This window comes from Artemia franciscana, chromosome 5 (assembly GCF_032884065.1).
Source record: "Artemia franciscana chromosome 5, ASM3288406v1, whole genome shotgun sequence".
NCBI lineage: Eukaryota > Metazoa > Arthropoda > Branchiopoda > Anostraca > Artemiidae > Artemia > Artemia franciscana.
Genome location: NC_088867.1, coordinates 53,302,112 through 53,321,915, shown reverse-complemented (window position 1 = coordinate 53,321,915; position 19,804 = coordinate 53,302,112). Strand labels below are relative to the sequence as shown.

Sequence of the window (19,804 nt, the reverse complement as noted above, 5' to 3'; positions counted from 1 at the left end):
TTTTTTCCGGTCTTAGTCTCTTTGGGCTCTCTCTGGAAAAGAACTTGGAAACCTATCCTCTATCATACGGATAACTTGCTCAAAGTAGCTCCATCTTCGTTGGCGCGTGCCATTCATTAATATGGCTTGAGTGAAGTCAAGCGAATTATCTGGCTGATAAAATAATATCCCCAGCTATTATTCAATATCCTATGAAGACGTCTTCAAAAGCTCTCTTTCTCAGCTGTTGGTTTATATTCCAGTATCACAAATACATAGAAGGCAGAGAGGAGGTTATCCTTCAACAGCTTGATTTTCAGTATCAAAGATTTTTTCGATTAATAAACTGGCTTTAACTGATTAAAAACTCCGCCGCCTTGTCTAAACCTAGACCTGCACAAACCTAGGCTCTTCTTGCTGCAATAGTGTTTAATGTAATAGTGTCCTCCATATGTTCACTTGTTTTATCCCTGTAGTTTACGCCCCGTTGTGAGTTGCTCAGTTTCCATTTTTCAGTTTTTAAAGCTAAGCTTCAGTCCTAAAATCTTCGTTTTCACTCGAATTGGATTGATTTGATAAGAAACAATATTGGACCTTCATTAGGGTAACGTTTCCAGCAAAATCAAGATCTACTGACCATTTGCCACAGGTGTCAAACCCTGTGCAACCCCAGAGCACATAATCAAATACAGCGACAAAAAGTAGAAAAGACAGGAAACTTCCATTTTGACTCAGGACAATATATGGAATTGTTTGGGTTCGAACGCAGTTCTCAAGTATATAATCATAATTCATATTAAAAAAAAAAAAAAAAAATACATCTACCAACTTCGGTTGGATTGAGATGCTGTAGAAAATGAGCAATAGGCGAGGGAAAGAATTCTTTCCATATCCCCCTAACTTGCAGTTAATGTCAATTCTTGCAATTGAGATAATTCCAGTTAATCAAGACACTTGTTCTACCCTGAACCTTTGAAACTGACGCACGAGCCTTGGAAAAATCTTCCTGGCCTTGGGAAGCAAATTAATGTCGATAGAGAGAAAAAGCATGTATAATAGTTTAAATATATATCTTTTTCCAATAATTCTTGCAGCCAGCAGTTTATTGCGGATGAGATAAACTGTCGGGGCCACGAAGGAGAAGTCCATGGGTACTGAGGCACCCCTTTCTTGAGAAGAATTCGTCCCATTGAAGGGATTTCAAATAAAAAAAGTCAATACCTCGCTCTTTATGCTACAGTTTTTTTTAGTACTTTCAAAAGAGCTATTTGTTCTAATTAAATCCTTTGTGATTCAGGGGTCATTCTTAAAGAATTGGAACAAAATTCGAACTTTAGCGTAAAGACGAGGGGGCGACCCACCTCATATACGTAATAATTTCTGTTCGTTTTAATTTTAATGTTGCTCCTTACTCTCAGTTGAAAAACTTGTTTTTTTTTTTTTACTTTAATCATTAAGCTAGTGTCCAACTCGATGAGTTTCCCTATATATATATATATATATATATATATATATATATATATATTTTTTTGTTCTGTGAATTCCAACGCGAAACCTTCCGCTCCAAGTTTTGTTTCTTCTCCGGAATCTTTATCGATTTACCCGATTTTGACTGTTATGGTTCTCAATCCTCGATTCCGATTCATGATAATGACAGCAGATTTTTGTCACATTCTCAGTAACTTATTGAATTTTTGTACACTACTTATCAGTTTTTGTCCGATATATGTTTTTCTTCTCGAGCTCAGTCATGTTCACCAGTTTAGGTTTATTGCTTTCATAAGTAAAAATATATTATACCAACATTATACCGGAGTTGAGACAGTGCCGAATCTTGTCACTGCTGTTATTGAAGGAGTTTTTCCACCGTCGAACAGAAAACTTATAGCTAACATTTCCCCCAACAATAGTTTTCCGCCGTCCAACTAAAAACTGTAAGCTAACATTGTTAGAGGATTTCTCTAACAGATCAAATACTTGTTGAAAGAAATTGTTGTGGATTTGAAAAGCAAAGTATCCAAAAATTATAATCTAAAATTATAAGTACTTTTTATGCTTACAATATTGTTAGAGAATCGAGGAATTCTGCTATTTCTTATTTTTCTTTCCTTCCCCTTCTAGATTTTAATACATATCTTTTCTAGTAATCTCATTGAAAAAAATAAGTTATTCCCTTGAAAAACTAGAAAAACAACGATATTGCAACCTGCTTACATTTTTAATAATGCTAGTTTACCCCCCCTTCCTCCCGTTTCATTGGCAATATGGATACTTTTCTCATAAATTGAAATTTCCTTTGATTTGCACCTTCAGTCAAGTTACATTTTTCATCAATTAAATTGATTCCTCAGTTTTACTGTATGAAAAAGATGTAAATCAAGTCGTTAGAAACAGATATGAACAACTTAAAAGTCATGGCAATTTGAAATGATCAACAGTTTCGCTTATACCATCAAATTACAATTTTTTTTTTTCTACGTCGATCCACTTCCTCCATACATGGGATAATTTATGTGAATGCTTACTTTACTTTAACAGTTACTTTAGGAAAGCTTATGCACTGGTGTTTTAATTATTGCCTAAATTCAAAATACTTTGCCAATTAATAAAATGCTTTGTGCCTTTGTTTCACTTGCTGGCGTTGATAGTTAAATTTTATCTTCTTTAAGATATAAACTCTTCGAAATATTCTGTTATTAGAATTTCAAAGCTTTGGCGTCAGTTGAGTATAATCAAGCTAAGATAAACTCACTGCAACACTAAGTAAGTAATTAGATTAACGACGCATCTTGACTACTAAGGTCCCTGCGTCGGCCCTGCAGTGCATTGCTGCAGCATGATTCTATCTCTGGGTCCCGTATTACCGAGCTAAGGTCAAACCCACTGCGCCACCACAGGACACACTGCAACACTATTTTTATTATTTAAGAATTGACGACGCTTCTTGACTACTAAGGTCCTTGCGTCGGCCCTGCTGTGCATTCCTGCAGCGTGATTCGATCTCTGGGTCCCGTATTACCAAGCTAAGGTCAAATCCACTGCGCCACCACAGGACACTGCAACACTATCTTGAACAGAATTTGTTTTTTGAATTTCCCGCCAAATATCATGTTTCTGCGAATTGTTAGCTAGCAATGCTGTTTCCGCTGTCTAAATAAATATTTGTTAGCTAACAATTGGCCGGCAGAAAACCCCTTTAGACTGATTGTGGGCTATATACTTCGGGCCTACGGTAGTTATGACATTCACGTAGGACACAGAAGAATATTAGAACTCGACTCTGTCGATGATATTGGGCTGCTTGAGCCAAACAAAAGCTCCAGGAGCATCTGAATTGCGTAAAAGAGTAAGCAGAACAGTTTGGCCTGAGAATAAGCACTTGCAAAATAAGGAAAAAATGCGAATACTCGCTCCCCAAAACATTGAGTACAGCACCCAAATGATTGAACTGCTTACTAAATTCAAGTACCTTGAAAACATTGTTCAAAGCATGGTTTTGTGGAATATGAACAAGATACAAGGACCAGGATCGGACAAGCTGGATGCACTTTAAGAAGACTAGGTCAAGTTTGAAAATCCCAAAAATACTCCCTTCGCCTCAAGCTCATATTTAATACCAATGTGATCTCTATCTGTTTTTACAGTTAAGAAAACTGGCACTTCAACAATCAGAGAATACTTTACTGGGATTCGAGAATATTTACCTACATCGCAAGTTTGCAAGTTGCGAACGTGATCGTGAGAGGGCAGACGCCGCAACCATTAATAACAAAAGTGACAAAATAACGCAAATTGAGATACCAAGTTCACGCCATCTAAACATCAGCATTTTGACTCCCAAATAAAGGCAGTTGGTTGGATCCAGACGAAAAGGCAGACCGAAGAATATCCTCAAACGCAGCTGCACCAACGACCTCTAAAATCTCCAAGCATCTATGCGATCCGAACGAGAAGACGCGTGAGGAGCAACACCCTTGAGGTGAGATTGTCGGCTCTTCTTGGATGCTCTTGGCATCTCCGGAGGCACAAACGGAACTAAGGTCTAAGGCAATGATTTATATCTATCTATTGTCTATTATTCATCATTTTAATTCTTTCTTCTTTTCTAATTTTGATTTGCTGATTGAATGTAAACAACAGATTATTTCTGAAACGGTGTTGGATTAACAATTCTTAAAGTACCAATGACGGTGACAAGGAAATTTGACTATTTGAGTTGGTTAAGTGAAAACTCATATTGCCACTTCATTTATCTTAAAAGCATGAAAAATCAGGAATTCAGTTTTTAATAAAAAAAACTTCAAATGCAGTTTTTTACTTATTGGTAGCAACGGGCCCCCAATTAAAAAAGAACATACGTGGGCGAAAAATCACCAGAAAACTAGGCTAAAAACATACCACATAAAAAAGTCAAATAAAATAACAAGATGGAGGATTTCTTTGAAGGTGCAGATATCTTTTTTTTATATCACTATCTCGAGCGATCTGAAATGGGAGGTCCACGTTACTAACATCACAAAGCAAGCTAATTTGGCACTTTCTACGCTTAAATTTTCTTCAAGTTTTCTTGTCCTGAATTCCACCTTTTAAGAATTTATACAAGTTTCGTTCACCCTGTTCTTGAATATTCTTGACCGGTTTGGCATTTTGGCTTAACTACTTCCCAATCTTATTCAATAGAGCCAGTCCAGAACCGAGCATTAAGAATTACCTATGCTCAAGGTAAACTTCAATATCACTTCCTTCTTAAGCATTTACAGATCGCTACCCTATCAGAGAGAAAAACCCTCCTGTGTACCCGGTTTGGCAATAAAGCCATGACAAACCTCCGTTTCCAAAATTTATTCCCTCCACCCATTCAACCTTTAAGATTCCGACCTCAAAGACTCAACTCCCAGAAAGTCCCCACCCTTCAACCTCTCACACTAATCCAAGAGAGATACAGGAAGAGTTTCATTCCTACATTTGTAAACATTATTAATCAGTGAGTTTGTTGTATTGACGTATTGTTGATTTGACTCAGTTTTTTAGCTGATGATTGTTTTTTTTTTTTTTATTCTGACAAGTGTCTGTATGACACTGTGTGTCTGTGTTTTTCCCTTTTTTTATTTGACACTTTTTATCTGATTGTAATACCTGACGTTAAGCGCTAATTTGGTGCCACGCGCTGTGAAAGTCGATTCTAAAATAAAAGTCTCTCTCTCTCGCGCTCTCTCTCTCTTTCTTTATGATCAGGTTAATGTTTGAATTTAAACGAAAAATGGCTCAACTTGGCAACACTGTCGAGTATGGTTTTTCCCTAAAAACGTCTCAATTTTGACATTAGAAACATATTAGAGAATTAACAACTTCAGGCATAAGTAGACTTAAGCTTACTTAAAGTGCTCAAGGCACTTAAACTTTTGATGGTTGCTGTTGTTGTTGAAAAAAGGAATTACTACTCGTTTAAAAACAAATTAAAGAAAATCGTAACTGCTTACCATTCTAGACTTCGCAGCAGACGATTGCAAGTTTAATTCAAATTTTTGAAACGCTTCAATGAAAATAGCCGATTCTCTATTTATAGCTTCTTCATTTATCTTCGACGAATAAATTCTTAGAAGCAAACTTAACTGAGTGAGTACTTTTGTAAACGTTTCAAGATTACTATCATTTTCATAAGCTGAACACAATTGGAGGCACCAGCTAGTACAATGGAAGCTATTCAAATTTATGTCAATAGAGCAACACATAGACTGTAAACACTTTATGTAAGCTGTTGGGTCTTTCACAGATACAGGGTCAAGAGGTAAAGTTTCGGTGAAGACTTGTAGGTTGTCTACTGAACTACACACAGCGGATAACATTGCCAACAGTCGTTCTAGATTTTCTGCAACAAACAATCAATAAAGACAGTCTAGAAAACTGAGTTAAAATAATTACAAAACGAGGAAAAAAGAGCGAAAAACGGAAAATATGAAAACAGAAACGTTAAAAGTTGAGAAAAAAACTGAAAGAAACGTGTTGGCATGTGTTATAATGTCTCAAATGTGTCTTTCAACACGGGTTTACAGGAGGGAGAATCAACTAACAATTGATTCTACAATAAATAAATACTTGGGACAGCTACTATATCCTTAGTAGCTATACAGAATTCTCCTCATGTGCATGCTGATAAATTTATCCTGTTAATACGACCCATTTCAAGGGTGATAAAATTTTCAAAGCTACAAAGTCAGTTACGCCGAGACCCTATAGACAAGTGATTGGGAGGTCACCTTGAACTATTTGTTTGATTTATAGTTTTAAATATTCGGTATATGACGACCTATACTTAATAACGACACGACCGCCTATCCATGGACTATTCTTTGCGGTTGATTGTGTATGGCTGTGCTGTTTGACCTATGTAATTGGATTGGTGAGTAGGGTTAAGACCCCGTTCAAGTACTTATCTACATTAAATACTAAAGTAGGAAAACAGTCTTCCTTTCTCCTTCTGCCTTTTTTTTCTTTTTAATTTTTTTTTATTTTACATTTTACATATTATTTATTATCTAATATTTATTATTATATGTAATATAGTTTACATTTTTTATGTTCGCTTGTATGGTGTGTGTTTGTTTCTGTGTTTGTGCTGTTGCATTGGTGATTTCTTTTTTCACTATATAATATGTAATATATAGTATACAAATCATGAAAATATAAAAATTGTCATAAGATTATTATAAGTTTGTTAAAAGGAGGAAAGCATTATGTTTATGCCGAGTTCACTACATTTTGCTTTTGCCATCAAGGGTGAAAATGTATTACGCTTTTTCCGCTTTCAATTTTTGTTTGCCTTGTTTGCTGAACTACAATGTACTACAATTGCAAAAGTCATAATCGACAAGAAACAAATGCTTATTGTGGCGACATCATTGAATGTTGTGCTTCATCGTTAAATATATTTGCTTTATTTTGTCTCTTTCCCATCTCAGAGAGGATCAAGGTGTACCAGTCAAAGGGTTTGGATGAGGGGCTCAAAAGGCTATAACTATCTTTACCTTTTCCGTGTCCCACCCCATTTCCCAAGAAAATGGGTTACTGGACCTTAGAACACACGTCTCGAATTCTTATGGGTACAAGTTGACTTAACTTAATTTGTGATTATTTTAAAGCTTATGTCCTGTAAACATGAAAAAGTTTTTGAATTCATAATTTACCAAGCGGTGACTTTCAAGGAGCACCAAGAAAACAGCATTAATATCTCCAGACCGCGTTATCAATCGTCAAATTCACTTTGAACACAACCTCTGCAACTGGAAAAAGTTTGATGAGGTAAACCGTAAATAATTCAGCCAGTTAATAACGCTCATTTTTGGAGAGGCCCTAACTCGTTTCGGAGGGAAAGTCCTGGAAAATTTAACTAAGTTAAAAAAAATCTGACAATATTATGCGAGCGAAAAGGCGGATCAAATAAATGAGAAAGCATATTCAAGTCATTATAGAAATAGATTATCATATTGGACAGATTTGTCCATTTCAAGACTCAACGCGTTTCACCATCCCGATAAAATGACTTTGACCCACTTACCGGCTTAATGACTGCGAACAACCCGACTAAACCGGGTTTTCAGTACTATAACTGCAACATTAAAATTGAGAGTTCAAAAATTTGCAGCTTTAATATATTGTACCTTTCTAGAATAATATTTCAAACTTATTGTGTCTTACTGAATTATCATTAGAAGCATAACTGAACTTACAACCCCTTGAAACCTCTCTTAGGAAGGAGGAGGAAGGGTGCAAGAACCGCAATTTTGTTTCAGCAAAAGAAATTCTTCTCAGTTCATCACCTATTAGAAACTTATCTCGCAAAACAAGGATCTCGCAAAAAGAACAAAATGTCAATTCTCTAGCGTATTTGAAGGCATTATCTGCTTTCCTTAATAGCTACTACTACTACTACTATTGCTACTAATAGTTCTATCAACTCTCTGCAAAACCATGCCGCTCGAGGTCAACACCTCTACGTATGGTCCTCTTGCATCCCAATTTATTTAAAGCCTCAATCTTTACACCCTCCCAAGAAGTTCTAATTTCCCTTAAATCATTCCTTACGACATCCTCCTACCCAATTCAAGAAAAGACCCACTTTCTGGTTGGTTCTAGATGGTTTGTAAAAAAGAATAATCTTTTTAAGGGGCAATCTGTCATCCTTCATCCGCAAAACGTGTCCCATGCACCTTAACATGTCTTTCGCAATAGCTCTAAAAAGCGGTATAGAACCACGTTTTTCGTATAGTATACTATTTGAAATAAGGTCAGTCAGACGGGTACCCAAAAAGTCGCAGGTAATTCCTCTGGAAAACCCTCTAATTAATACTCCTCTGTGTTTCGAAACGCCCCTGTATCAGAACCATACTTGACCACTGTCATTACTACATCTTCCAATACTCCTTGGTTTGCAGACTTATCCTCGCATTATTCCAAAAGTTTTTCAACTGTAAATAAATACCCTGAGCCTTCGCTATTCTACTTTTAAAACCTTCACTGTATGCACCAACTTTACTACTAATACTGCCTAGGTATGTGAAGCTATCCACTTGATCTATATTCACTTTACCAACATTGCCTCTTCACCTTCACTTCCCCTAGTTTTAGGGACGTAGTCTTCTTAAAATTAATTTTCAAGCCTATTCCTCTTTTAGCGTCTTGAGCTCTCAAAAGACCCCAAAAAATAGTTTATTTTACTAATATTTTTATCTGGGACGCTCAAATTACCAGCATAATCTAAGTCCAGAGGATTTGTCTCCCTCATTTGATTGCGTGTTCTCCCATTGTCTTTGCTGAGGTAGTTAAGACAAAGTCCATCAAAATGATCCATATAAATGGGGACAAAACACAATCCTGCTTAATTCCTGAATAAATACGAAATCAGCTATTATGTTCATTTCCTAATTAACCGTGGTAGTGTTGTTCTAATGCCTAGCAGTAATAACTTAAATGTTTTTGTCTGGTATACCACAGAAGGCTAATGCATTCTTTAAAGCTCTTTTATCAGCTGAATCAAACGCCTACTCATAGTCTATAAAACTGAGGACTTCACTTCAAACCTTCTTAATTCATTTTATACTGCTTTCTCTACTTCCCTTACATTCCTCTTATTTTCATATGATCTGTCACTCAATTACTTCTTGTAAAAACACCTCCTCTTCTCCTCCGTTTCTAGATTTCCTGCTTAAGACACCATCTGCTACTTCACAAATAATTTTCCAAAAATTATTCAATCTATCTTACACATAGTCCAATTTCAGACTCTTCATTTCAATATTCAACTATTCCTTGACAATTTCTCTCAAATTCTCATCCTGGAGACTACAAATGTCACAACTTCTCAGAAGGCAGTTTCAAAATTCCAACCCTTTCTAAATTTCAGCTCTAGATTAAACCTAGACACAGCTAGCTGGTGATCTTTTCTTTTAAAATCATCAGTATAACCTAGCATCTTATATCGATCCTGCCAGTCTTCTTTTTACAATAATATAATCAATACGAATGGTCTTCTTACCATCATGCGAGTACCATGTTAACTTATGGGCTATTTTATGACAAAGCACTGTATTGGTTATAACTAGATTGGCACATCTACGGAATTGTAGTGGTCTATAACCGTTACTATTTTCTTTTCCTACAAAATTTCTCTAGGCTAGGATACCATCTATCCCTAATTCCACGATCTGAGTATTAAAATCCATTAACAAAATTACCATATTTTTACCTGAGATCCTGCTAATTTGTTCCTGTGGGTGTAAGTAAAATTCATCTCAGTCACTACTATCTTTATCAATCAGTTTCACAGTGGCATATACTACTAAGACTGAAACATTACATTTTTTAGTCATCAAATAAATAGCAAGCAGTCTATTATTAATTCTTCCCAACCTAAGCAAGACCTGGCAATAAATAAACACACACAAAAAGAGGTATTATTTGTAAATTCACATTATTACTTCCGAAAACTATATAACTAACCAAATCACAAGTTTCTTTCGTGCGACCCACCATCTGAAACTTAAAAGAAAGACAGAGAGATTTCAAATTGGGGTCAAGGGATAGGAAATTTCAATAAAAATTTAAATGCCACTCCTAACAATTCACATGGCAGTTCTATAGTTTGTAATTTTCCTGATAATTCAAAACTAGTCCGAGGCTATAGTTCAGCGCAACTAGCGAATTAATTTAGATTAGCCACCCATAGGCCTACTGTCACCATTACCAGTGATTGCAAAGCACTAATGACTAATAAGTCTAAAAGCAAACAATTAAGATATTTTTGTTACATTTACTATTAATACTACTGGCACCTCACTGCAGAAAAAGCCACCTGAGGTTATCACAGCAACGCACGCTCCTCCTCTGTCTCGACCTGTTCTTAGCCTCCCTTTTTACACCCTCCAAAAAGATCCTGTTTCCTTTAAATGTTTTATTGCGATATCCTCCCACCCTGTCTGGGAAAAATCTGATTTTAGTTTTGACCTAGCGGGTTGGCCGACAAGGAGGATCTTTGGCAATCTTTCATCCTTTATCCACAGAAATGTACTTGCCATCTCAACCTTTCTCTCATTATAGCCCTAGAAAGCGGGATTGAACCACCTTTTTCGCCAAGCTAATTGTTTGAGATACGGTTGGTCAGTTTGATCCATGTTTTATACCGAAAGTTGAAGTATATCTTTTTTCGTAGGCAACAATTGAAGTAATATCAGAATCCACCTCACTGTTACTGAAGCTAAATGAAAATCCCGATGAATTAAGGTGATATACTGTTTTTTTTTTTTGTTTAACATTTTCTAAGCATAATAAGAGCTTTGACGGTAAACCTTTATCGTTATTTGTGAGTTTCACAGTTTTGACAAGTTAGTCTCCCCATTGTAACTTAATTAAGCGGTTCTAGCTTAAAAGACTTACGTTAGTCTAATAGAGCCAAATTACCACATGAATGGAAGCGTTGTTTAGTGGCCAGAATTGAAACAATATTTACAGACCAAATTTCATGAAAATGCCCGATCTTTCGTCAAACTCCAGTATTTTTGATTTCGGTATTGCCACAGAAACATCCGTAACATCAGTAACAGAAACACAGAAACATCGTGTGGCAAAACAATCCATAGTGAATTTTTCTGAAAATAACTAAGCAGTCCTCTTCCGCCTTTGTGAGGACCATACTTGATCACTGTCATCTCTCTTTCTCTCTCTGTAGCTTCCAATACTCTAATCTTGCACCACAAGCTTATCTTCCTATCCTTCAAAACGCTTTTCAACTCTGAGAAAACACCCCGGGCCTTGGCTATTCTACATTTAACATCTTCGCTGCACACACCAACATTACTAATGATACTACAACCAGTGATGATTATTAGAAAATAGGGAGTCATGGAAGCAAATCCGCACTGTTGAATCAGTCAGAAATTATAAGAAAAGAAATAGTCTATAAAAATTAACATTCCAGTATTTTATAGGCAAACCCCCTAATAGAACATCAGTTCCTCAAAATAGAAAAGTGCAAATCTGTTATACAAATAAAGAACTGAACATGCTAGAACCAGCAAACATCTAAAACGATTGAATTTGGTAAGTAATAAAAAATGAGATTGTCTTGAAGAACCACGCTCCATAAAGCAACATTCTGGAAACATGCCAAAATACGATTGACTAAAATTTTTGGATGAAGCATATGCCAAATATGGTTGGGTCTACAATCAAAATTCAGCGTTATTTTCCAAATTCGGTCTAGATAATTAAAGTGACTGTTAATTTTTATAAATATTACCCTGTCAATCGTACCTTTAAATCACATCAACGGAGGATTCTTGTCATAGTTTTATGAGAGTTGCATGAAAATTGTGAGTTGGCGTCTCTAAATAATCAAACAACAACATAAGCAAAGATAGTTGAATGATGTCGCCATTAAATATAAAAAATCTTTTCAATTGTGAGAAAATATCCCGAGCCTTGACTATAAATTTAGTTTGATTCAAGGTTAGCGACAAAATCTGAGCGCAAAATTATTCAACATCTTGCCTTTTTTCTAGTTGTATTGCGAAAAATCATTGGAATTTTCGACAGAAGTAACCAATAACCACCATGCTTTCACTAGCTGCAGTAAGAAAGAGCATGAATTATATCTTAAAGTATGTTCAACAGGGTATTACCTACTCTCAATCTGGTAAAATACAAAAATTGATTGTTATTCATTACTGTCCAGTAAAATTGGTTAAATAACAAATCTGAAAAGTGATTGTACGAATATAAAGTTGACTAAATATTAAATTTGAAAAATCTAACGGAGGGACCATACCTTCTTCAGCTGATTTTAGCTCCTTCATAACTGGAGAAAAAACATGAGAATGTATTAAATCGGATGCAGCCTCTTCATGCGCAATCACTTTAAGAGATCGTAGGACTACATCTCTGGAAGAAATAAATTATTAATCATGCTAAAAAGAACAAACTTCTATGATTCTGGGATTACGCTAAACTACTGAAAGACAAGAATGAGCGAAAAACTTGTTTTGATAGCTGTACTAAATTTTCTTTCGCTATCATTATCCGAGAGCGTAAAAATAAAAATGTAACCTCGACTGTAAATTTCTTTGCGCATGATGCGATCGTATTAGCAAAGAAACTTCTTTATTGTGAACTTATTACGCAAGGTCAAGTTATCAGCCATGTCAAAGACGACGAGAATACTATTAACATGTGTAAGCTCCTCGTATCAGCCACCAAAGAGAGGAAAAACATACCACGCTAAGTAATTTTCAGTCCCTGTGAAACTCCAATCATTGGCAATGCTGTTTCTGCTACGCTAGCTTCAAAAGTAAACGAGACATCCCGAAAGACAGATGGATTTACTGACGTCACGACTCACGCGCTCTTAAATGTGAACTCTTCGAATACAGAAAAAGTTAATAACGCATCAACCTCTGCTGCCTATAATTCGCAAAGCGTAAAGCCATCGTATGCTGTAGTACTAGAAAACTGTCCACAAGATATCAGGGATCCTCATGACCGCAAACAGTTTATTGACAGCATATTGAAAGAGTTTATTGAACAGTTTATTGCAAAGAGGCTTCAAATGACATTATCGATCTTAAGCGATCGAACTGGAAAATTATTGTGCGCTCCAAATCAGGGGCGAACAAGATAGCTGAGAGTGTGAAGGCCATTCAGCCATCTATAAGTGCTTTTATGAAATAACCAGTCTTCGCAGCCATCGTTAAGTAAGTCTCCCAATCCTTAGACTTTTATGACCTTTAGCAACTAATCTCTAAGAGTACAAAGATAAGCCAGTGCAGTGCTTCACGCACCTTTAGGTGCAGTTCGAAACTCGCAAAGACCTTGACCTTTTTCCAAAAGAATCAATGCACATTTGTTATTAACGTCTACCTGTTCAGGGATTTCTCTTCCTTCCCTGTCGATGCTTTATGTGTCACGAGGTAGGTCACATAGCAATGTTTTGCCAATCAGGTGCTATTTATGGTCGATGTGGCTCAACCAATCATGTATCTAACCGCTCAAACATGTAAAACAGCTTGTATGTTCTGTAGGCTATGCAAGGCTGGTGGCAACAAATTTTACAGTGTGAAATGTCCAAATAACCGTCCAGCGAAGATTCAGCTTAACCCACATGGTAGATGTGCCAACAATTAGTCATAATGTCAATATGATGTTCTTAACTCTAAAAATTGACAGTGGGCTTGTCCAAAAGTCTTCAATTCTTGATGAGCTCGTGTCAAAACATGATGTGATTTGCTTACAAGAGCATCTTTTAAGTCAGTCAAGCCTTAGTCTTTTTGATACTAGAGATAAATTCACTTGCTACGCATCTCCTGCAAAGCGAAAATAGAGCTGGTGGTAGACCATCTGGCGGTCTTGTGACTTATATTAATTCTACTTTACGTTCGCTGCTTGTAGAATCCTGTGATTACTTTTTTCCTGTTAAAGTTGATAATATGTTTATCTATAATGTTTATTTGCCAACTTATTACCACAATGATATGTCTGAACGGCTTTTTGCTCTTCCCTCTGAAAATTAATGGAGAAGCACTTCAAGCATTATTTCTAGCAATTCTGCATGTCTAATTGTTGGAAATTTTAACTGTAACCTAACTGCTGTATCTACCCGCTCCTCTTGGGATAGGTGAAATATTCGATATCCATTTGTATGTTGTTGATAAAGACCAAGATTTCAAATGCATTCACAATTCCTCGTCCACATCCAACATGGACCGAGTTATCTCTTCTCCCTCCTTAGATGTCTCTCAACCAACTATTTTCTTGTGATTATTCAATAGCTGATCACCTGCCTGCATAGTCTAATTTCTCACCAAATCAAACTTCTCAGATACACATTAATTATCCAAAAACACCAAATCCATCGCATACAAGCAATTGGACATTAATCAACCCAGAACTGTATTGGCATAGTGCTTCTACAATCCTTTCTAAGATTAAAGCTCCGTTTGTCCTGTTCTTCAAGCCCTCATAGCTGCCTGCTGAGGAAAAACGCATTCTCCTTGATATTTATTGTACATAGATATGCCACGCTTTACAATATGCTGAATCTTTGCTGTTCCATCGAAACATCACCATCGAGGAACAGTTGCCAAGTGGCGGGAAAATCAAAGTCTCTCCCAACCTCGTGATTCAGCAAAGTTTTGGCTACATCTATGGACTGAATGCGACTAACCACGATCCGGTCCTGTGAATTCCATCCGCATCGCAACAAAAAAATTTTTGTCAAGGACCTTCAAGACCATCGCAAAAAAATCACAGAACTGTCAGCACAAAAAATCAAAGATAACCCTCATTTCCTTGGGTCGACACCCCGTCCTAGGATCTCCAAAACCTCCCTTTTCACTGCTGATGTTCCTCAATATGAGTGGTATTCTTTCAATGATGGCAAATTCTGACCACTAGAACCCCAAATGGTGGTCCTTCGCTTTTAGAACATTTCACATTACTGCTGCAAATGATTTTTACACAAGTCTTGGTTCCGTCAACATTCTGCGTAGAGATCTTTCTCCTGTTCCGATAAAGCGAAAAATCTCCAATCAATGCTCATCTTTCAGGCCCATAACTGTTTCAACCAGTTTATGCAGGCTTTATGATCAACTATTTATAAAAGAGCTTGAAGATAAATGTTACACGCTTCCACATCAATTTGGCTTTCAACATGGCATCGGATGTGCAGACGCCCTTGCAGTTGTTGCTAATACTCAGCTTGATACTTCTTGCACAGGTAGTTCACTCACCTTGGCGAGTCATGATGTTCACCGCATCTTTGACTCCCTGATCCACCACCTTATGCTTTTAAGGATTGTGAAAAGAGGAGTAAATCCGGCTACCATTAGATCCAAAAGATATGTATGCTAAGCTACGAGTGCTTCTTAAAATCCCTCTTAAGCAAGATGAAATGGCAAGGCTACTGGATAGAACTATACCAGGCAAGAGAGGAGCCAGGCAAGGTGCAATTGCCTCACCTTGTTATTTCAAGAATTATGTCCTCGAAGCTAAGAACCAGTGTGAAATGTTTTGCGTTATTTGTGGCCTCAATATCTCTTTAATCATTTATGCTGATGACATTTTTAACGTTAGCCGAACTTTGGACAGCATTTCTGAAACTTCTCAAAAACTGCAAGCAGAATATTTAGAATGCTGTCTTGAATTTAACGCTAAAAGCTTTTTAACTGGGAAGGCCCACTTCCTCATGAAATTATGCTTGGGAATTGAAAGATCTGCCCTTCTGACCAAATCGTTTATCTTGGCATTTCCGTTGGAAATACAATTTCCCATAGTCGTCATCTCCTAACAGAAGTCATCAAACACCGCATATCAGCTGCCTATGCTTCCATAGTCTCTTCTAAGCTTCGTTTTAATCACCGTTATCTCGCAACGCTGTACAACAATGTTACTTTCCCCAACATCCTCTACATTGCATTCTTCTCGAAGATTCTTACAAATGTTGATAAATTGAAAATTCGCTCCGCTTTTTCCCGTTTCGCAAAATACCTACTGAGGTATCCAACTTGGAAACGCAATTGAATAATCAGCAACAGTTTTCACATAGCAGACCCTGCTCCACCTGTTGTTAAACTTACGGAGGAACACAACCATAAGATTTCATGACATGCTTGGTGCCAACTTCTTCAACTATAATTACTTTGTCATACCTGTATAGTTATATTCTGTTGTTTTTTTTCTCTTTGTAGCTCCGTCAATTTCTTATTGTACAAAGACGGGTTCAAAATAAATAATAATAATAATTACGAGGTCATTAAACATGCATATAAAGTATTAGAGCTGCATTAGAAGATAATTCACTAATGAACAAACATTCCAAAATCAATTTTAACATAGCAATATTGATTAATCAACTGAATTTTGAACCTGAGCTTGATTGAATAAACAAAGTAGGCGTAACAACAAGTTTTAAGCAAAGTTAGAAAGAGAGACAAATTCGACGCATTTTATTGACTGGTAAATGACTGTGCATACAATAAAATAAGAGCCAGGAGTGAGCCCTTTTGCCCTCTGTGTGTGACCCTGGTGCTGTGTATACTTTTTTTTACAAACAGTAAGTGCTTAATTGTTGTTAAACAATGCCTAAACTTGTTAAAAAGTTACGTTCACAGGCTAATTTCTCACAAAGACATAAATATAATAAAATATATAATATACATAAATGTAAAAATAAAATTAGGAAAAAAGAAGGAGGTAAACAGAATGAACCACTCTGAGGACAAATCAATTAAGCACATGAGCAAGCGAAAGAAACAATGGTACTGATGTTTTATACCGCCAACACTTAAGTTTCCGCTGAGTAAAACTAAAAAACAAACCTGTTTTATCTGTCTGTATTAAGAAACAATTAGCTTACGCTCAGTGGAGAACAAGGGACAGGTGACAGAATAAATTGGGATAATATAATTTGAGCTATATATTTGCACATTAAGGGAATGGAGAAGGTTAGGTTACCTCCTCCCCTCCTCCAGATGATAGAAGTATATAAAATAGAGATAATTTTATTCCGGTTCAAAACTAAAACTATTGCAATTTGTTTGAGATAACCTCTGAAATTATTTTAGATTGACTGTACTGTAAGAGTCTCAATAATAATAATATTAACATGAAATACAATGGTAATGTTATTATATAGGAGCGGCAAGAACGAGAAGAAGAGGAGATGATAAGGCGAATTCAGTTGTACGTGATTGTCTTTCGATGGGTTGCATATCCATTCAATGCGAAGCAAGGAACTGATATGATATGGAATATTCAAGAAATCTAGATTTCGAGAAATCTAGATTCTCTGCCCTTAGTTCTAAAAATGCAATTCCTGTTATTTGAGTAGAATTCTGAGCCATATCAATGTTTTTTTCCAAAATTTAGGAATGTATTTTAATTGGGATTGAGCAAAGTTGTGAAGCTGAAAACAATTTTGTTGTACTTCATTCAAGCAGAATATCTATTTTGCAAGGTTTCACTTTTATAACACAAATATTTTCAAAGGTCATCAAAGATCAGGGCCCTCTAGAGGGAGAAGGAGTGGAGGTGGGTACTTCAAGATACCTTCCCGGGACATACTTTAGCCTTTAGACTCGTCCCTGAAAATTTCATTTTCCTAACCTAATCCCTTTCCGAGATAGCCAAAAGACAATCAACTAGAATTTTACCAAAAATAGTAATAATAATAATAAGATAATGAATACATATAAGACAATAACATCTTGCATATGGTTCATATTTTCATTATTTGTGGTAGTGTGAACTTTCAAAGAGTCTCATTTGATCTGAAATTTATATTTCTAGTTCCCTTAAAAAAGCCAAACATAATGGAGAGCAGCTAGCCTCCCTCCATGACATCCTCTTTACCCAAAACACATTCAATTGAAATTGTGAGATAGCCATTTTGTTACCAATAGTTCAAAATGTATTCGAGCTATACTCTCAGCCTTGAGTTACCTAATATTTTGTATATATTGGTTATATTAAAAGAACCTTGAACCTTGGATCGGATGGAGCTAATTTAAACAGAAGTCGGAAGTTTTAGTGCCCTTTTTAAGAGTCAAAAGCGAATAGAGGGACATTCAACATGATTGAAAGGTTCAGTATTGGGGATGTCAACCTTCCCACAGTCCTCAGGGCATGGACGGTAATTTAGACAATTCGTTCATTGTTTACACATAATATATGTTATTGAGAAAGAAATGCATGTTTGAACTTCACTTTCTAAGAAGAAGAAGGGTATTCAGGTGAGTTTTTCAGAGATTGTTGAGGGGAGTGTTGAACTAAATCTAAACACGTTATGCGCATACGGATTGTCAAAAGGGTACAACACAGGAATAACTGAATATATTAATTTAGAAAGTTCAGTACATGATAAGGGATATGATCAAAAAGGCAATATTTGCATGCTATCAATACTACTACACTACAACAACTACTACTACCACACTACTTCAGTTACACTATCAAGGGGAAATTTGAACTAAATCCAAAGCCGCTATGTACATGTACATTGTCAAAATAGCGTAGCTCAGGAATTGATTTGGGAATTAAGTTGAAACTTTCAGAGAAAATTTATAGGGGAAGATCATTTCACCAAAAGGCAATATGTACACACTACAGCTGATACTACTGCTACTGCTACATTTACTATTACTACTACTTCGATTGCAACTACTTGTAGGGCTAAGAGCATCGAGATGGAAACTTCAAGAAGAATATGAACATACAGGTTATCAAAAGGACATATCAGCAATGTCATAGCAATGGCTAATTGTATTAACTTGAAACTTCCAGGACTTGATGAGAGGGATGTTCAACTGACCAAAGGCAATAGGTTAATACTACTGCTGCTAGCAGTACTAACACTATTCAACACTATTAATAGCAATGCAAATACTACTACTGTGACACGAGTCATTACTAACCAAAATGTTTGGGGGGGGGAGCAAGAGATTTTACCGACTGGCAGGTCATTTTTACCGATTGTTTTTTGTCAATAATTAGCAATTATTCTGTTTCAAATACAATGCGTAAAATTATTGCACAAGTCGATAGAACCACTGTATTTGCAAAATCTGTATTTTATTGGAAACAAAAAACGTTTGAATTGTTGTCTCTCTTTTTACTTTCATAAATAAAAAAATATCAAAGCTTTAAGGAATATATATCAGTATATGTCAATTAAATTGACAATCAACGGTCATTTGACTTTTTGCTTTGTTTTGTTGTTTTTTTTTTTCAGTAAAGCGCAAATTGTATTGTAGTCTTGAGAAGGCATGGGGGTTATCAGCCCTACTCATGTTAATTTTTGCTCGTTTTGAGTTTGACTGGGCGATTTATTGTAATTTCTGTTCGTTTTGAGTTTCATTTATTTATTGATAGATATTTGTGGTAGTTTTACGCTTGGAAGATTAGTTGACTTCATTTTTGTTCATTCTTGACTTCATGGAGCTCTTTACTTTTCTTTGAAAAAACTTGTTTTGTGGAAAATTTTTAAAATTAATCTCTTCAAGAAAAGTCGCATTATTGCCAAGAAAATCTGCTGCGCTTTACAATAAGAAAAGTTGAGCTTATAAAGCTCAAGTTTGGTTTTATGCTTACACTTTATTCTTGTACTTTAATGTAAGAAAAGTTGGGTTTACACCAACAAAAGCTCAAGGAGTAGAGTGAAATGATATTCAATAAAACTCTTCAACACTCCCTTAACCCTGACTGCCATTATCTAAAAAAGATTCTCTGCTTTAACTGTTACCAGCCGCTTTCCCCTCACCACTTCTACACCTACCAAACTATC

The 19,804-nt window shown here is 36.1% G+C and overlaps 1 protein-coding gene across 1 annotated transcript in view; it reads right to left on the bottom strand.

The window, feature by feature from the left end:
• The window catches only part of LOC136027595 (MMS19 nucleotide excision repair protein homolog), a 122,018-nt gene that overhangs the window by 67,883 nt on the left and 34,331 nt on the right, over window positions 1–19,804 (bottom strand). Inside the window, exons 9-10 of the mRNA XM_065704988.1 lie at window positions 12,299–12,411; window positions 5,460–5,848 (exon numbers count right to left, since the gene is read on the bottom strand). Of these exons, the coding sequence (XP_065561060.1) occupies window positions 5,460–5,848; window positions 12,299–12,411 (502 nt within the window). The remainder of the gene's footprint in view (window positions 1–5,459; window positions 5,849–12,298; window positions 12,412–19,804) is intronic.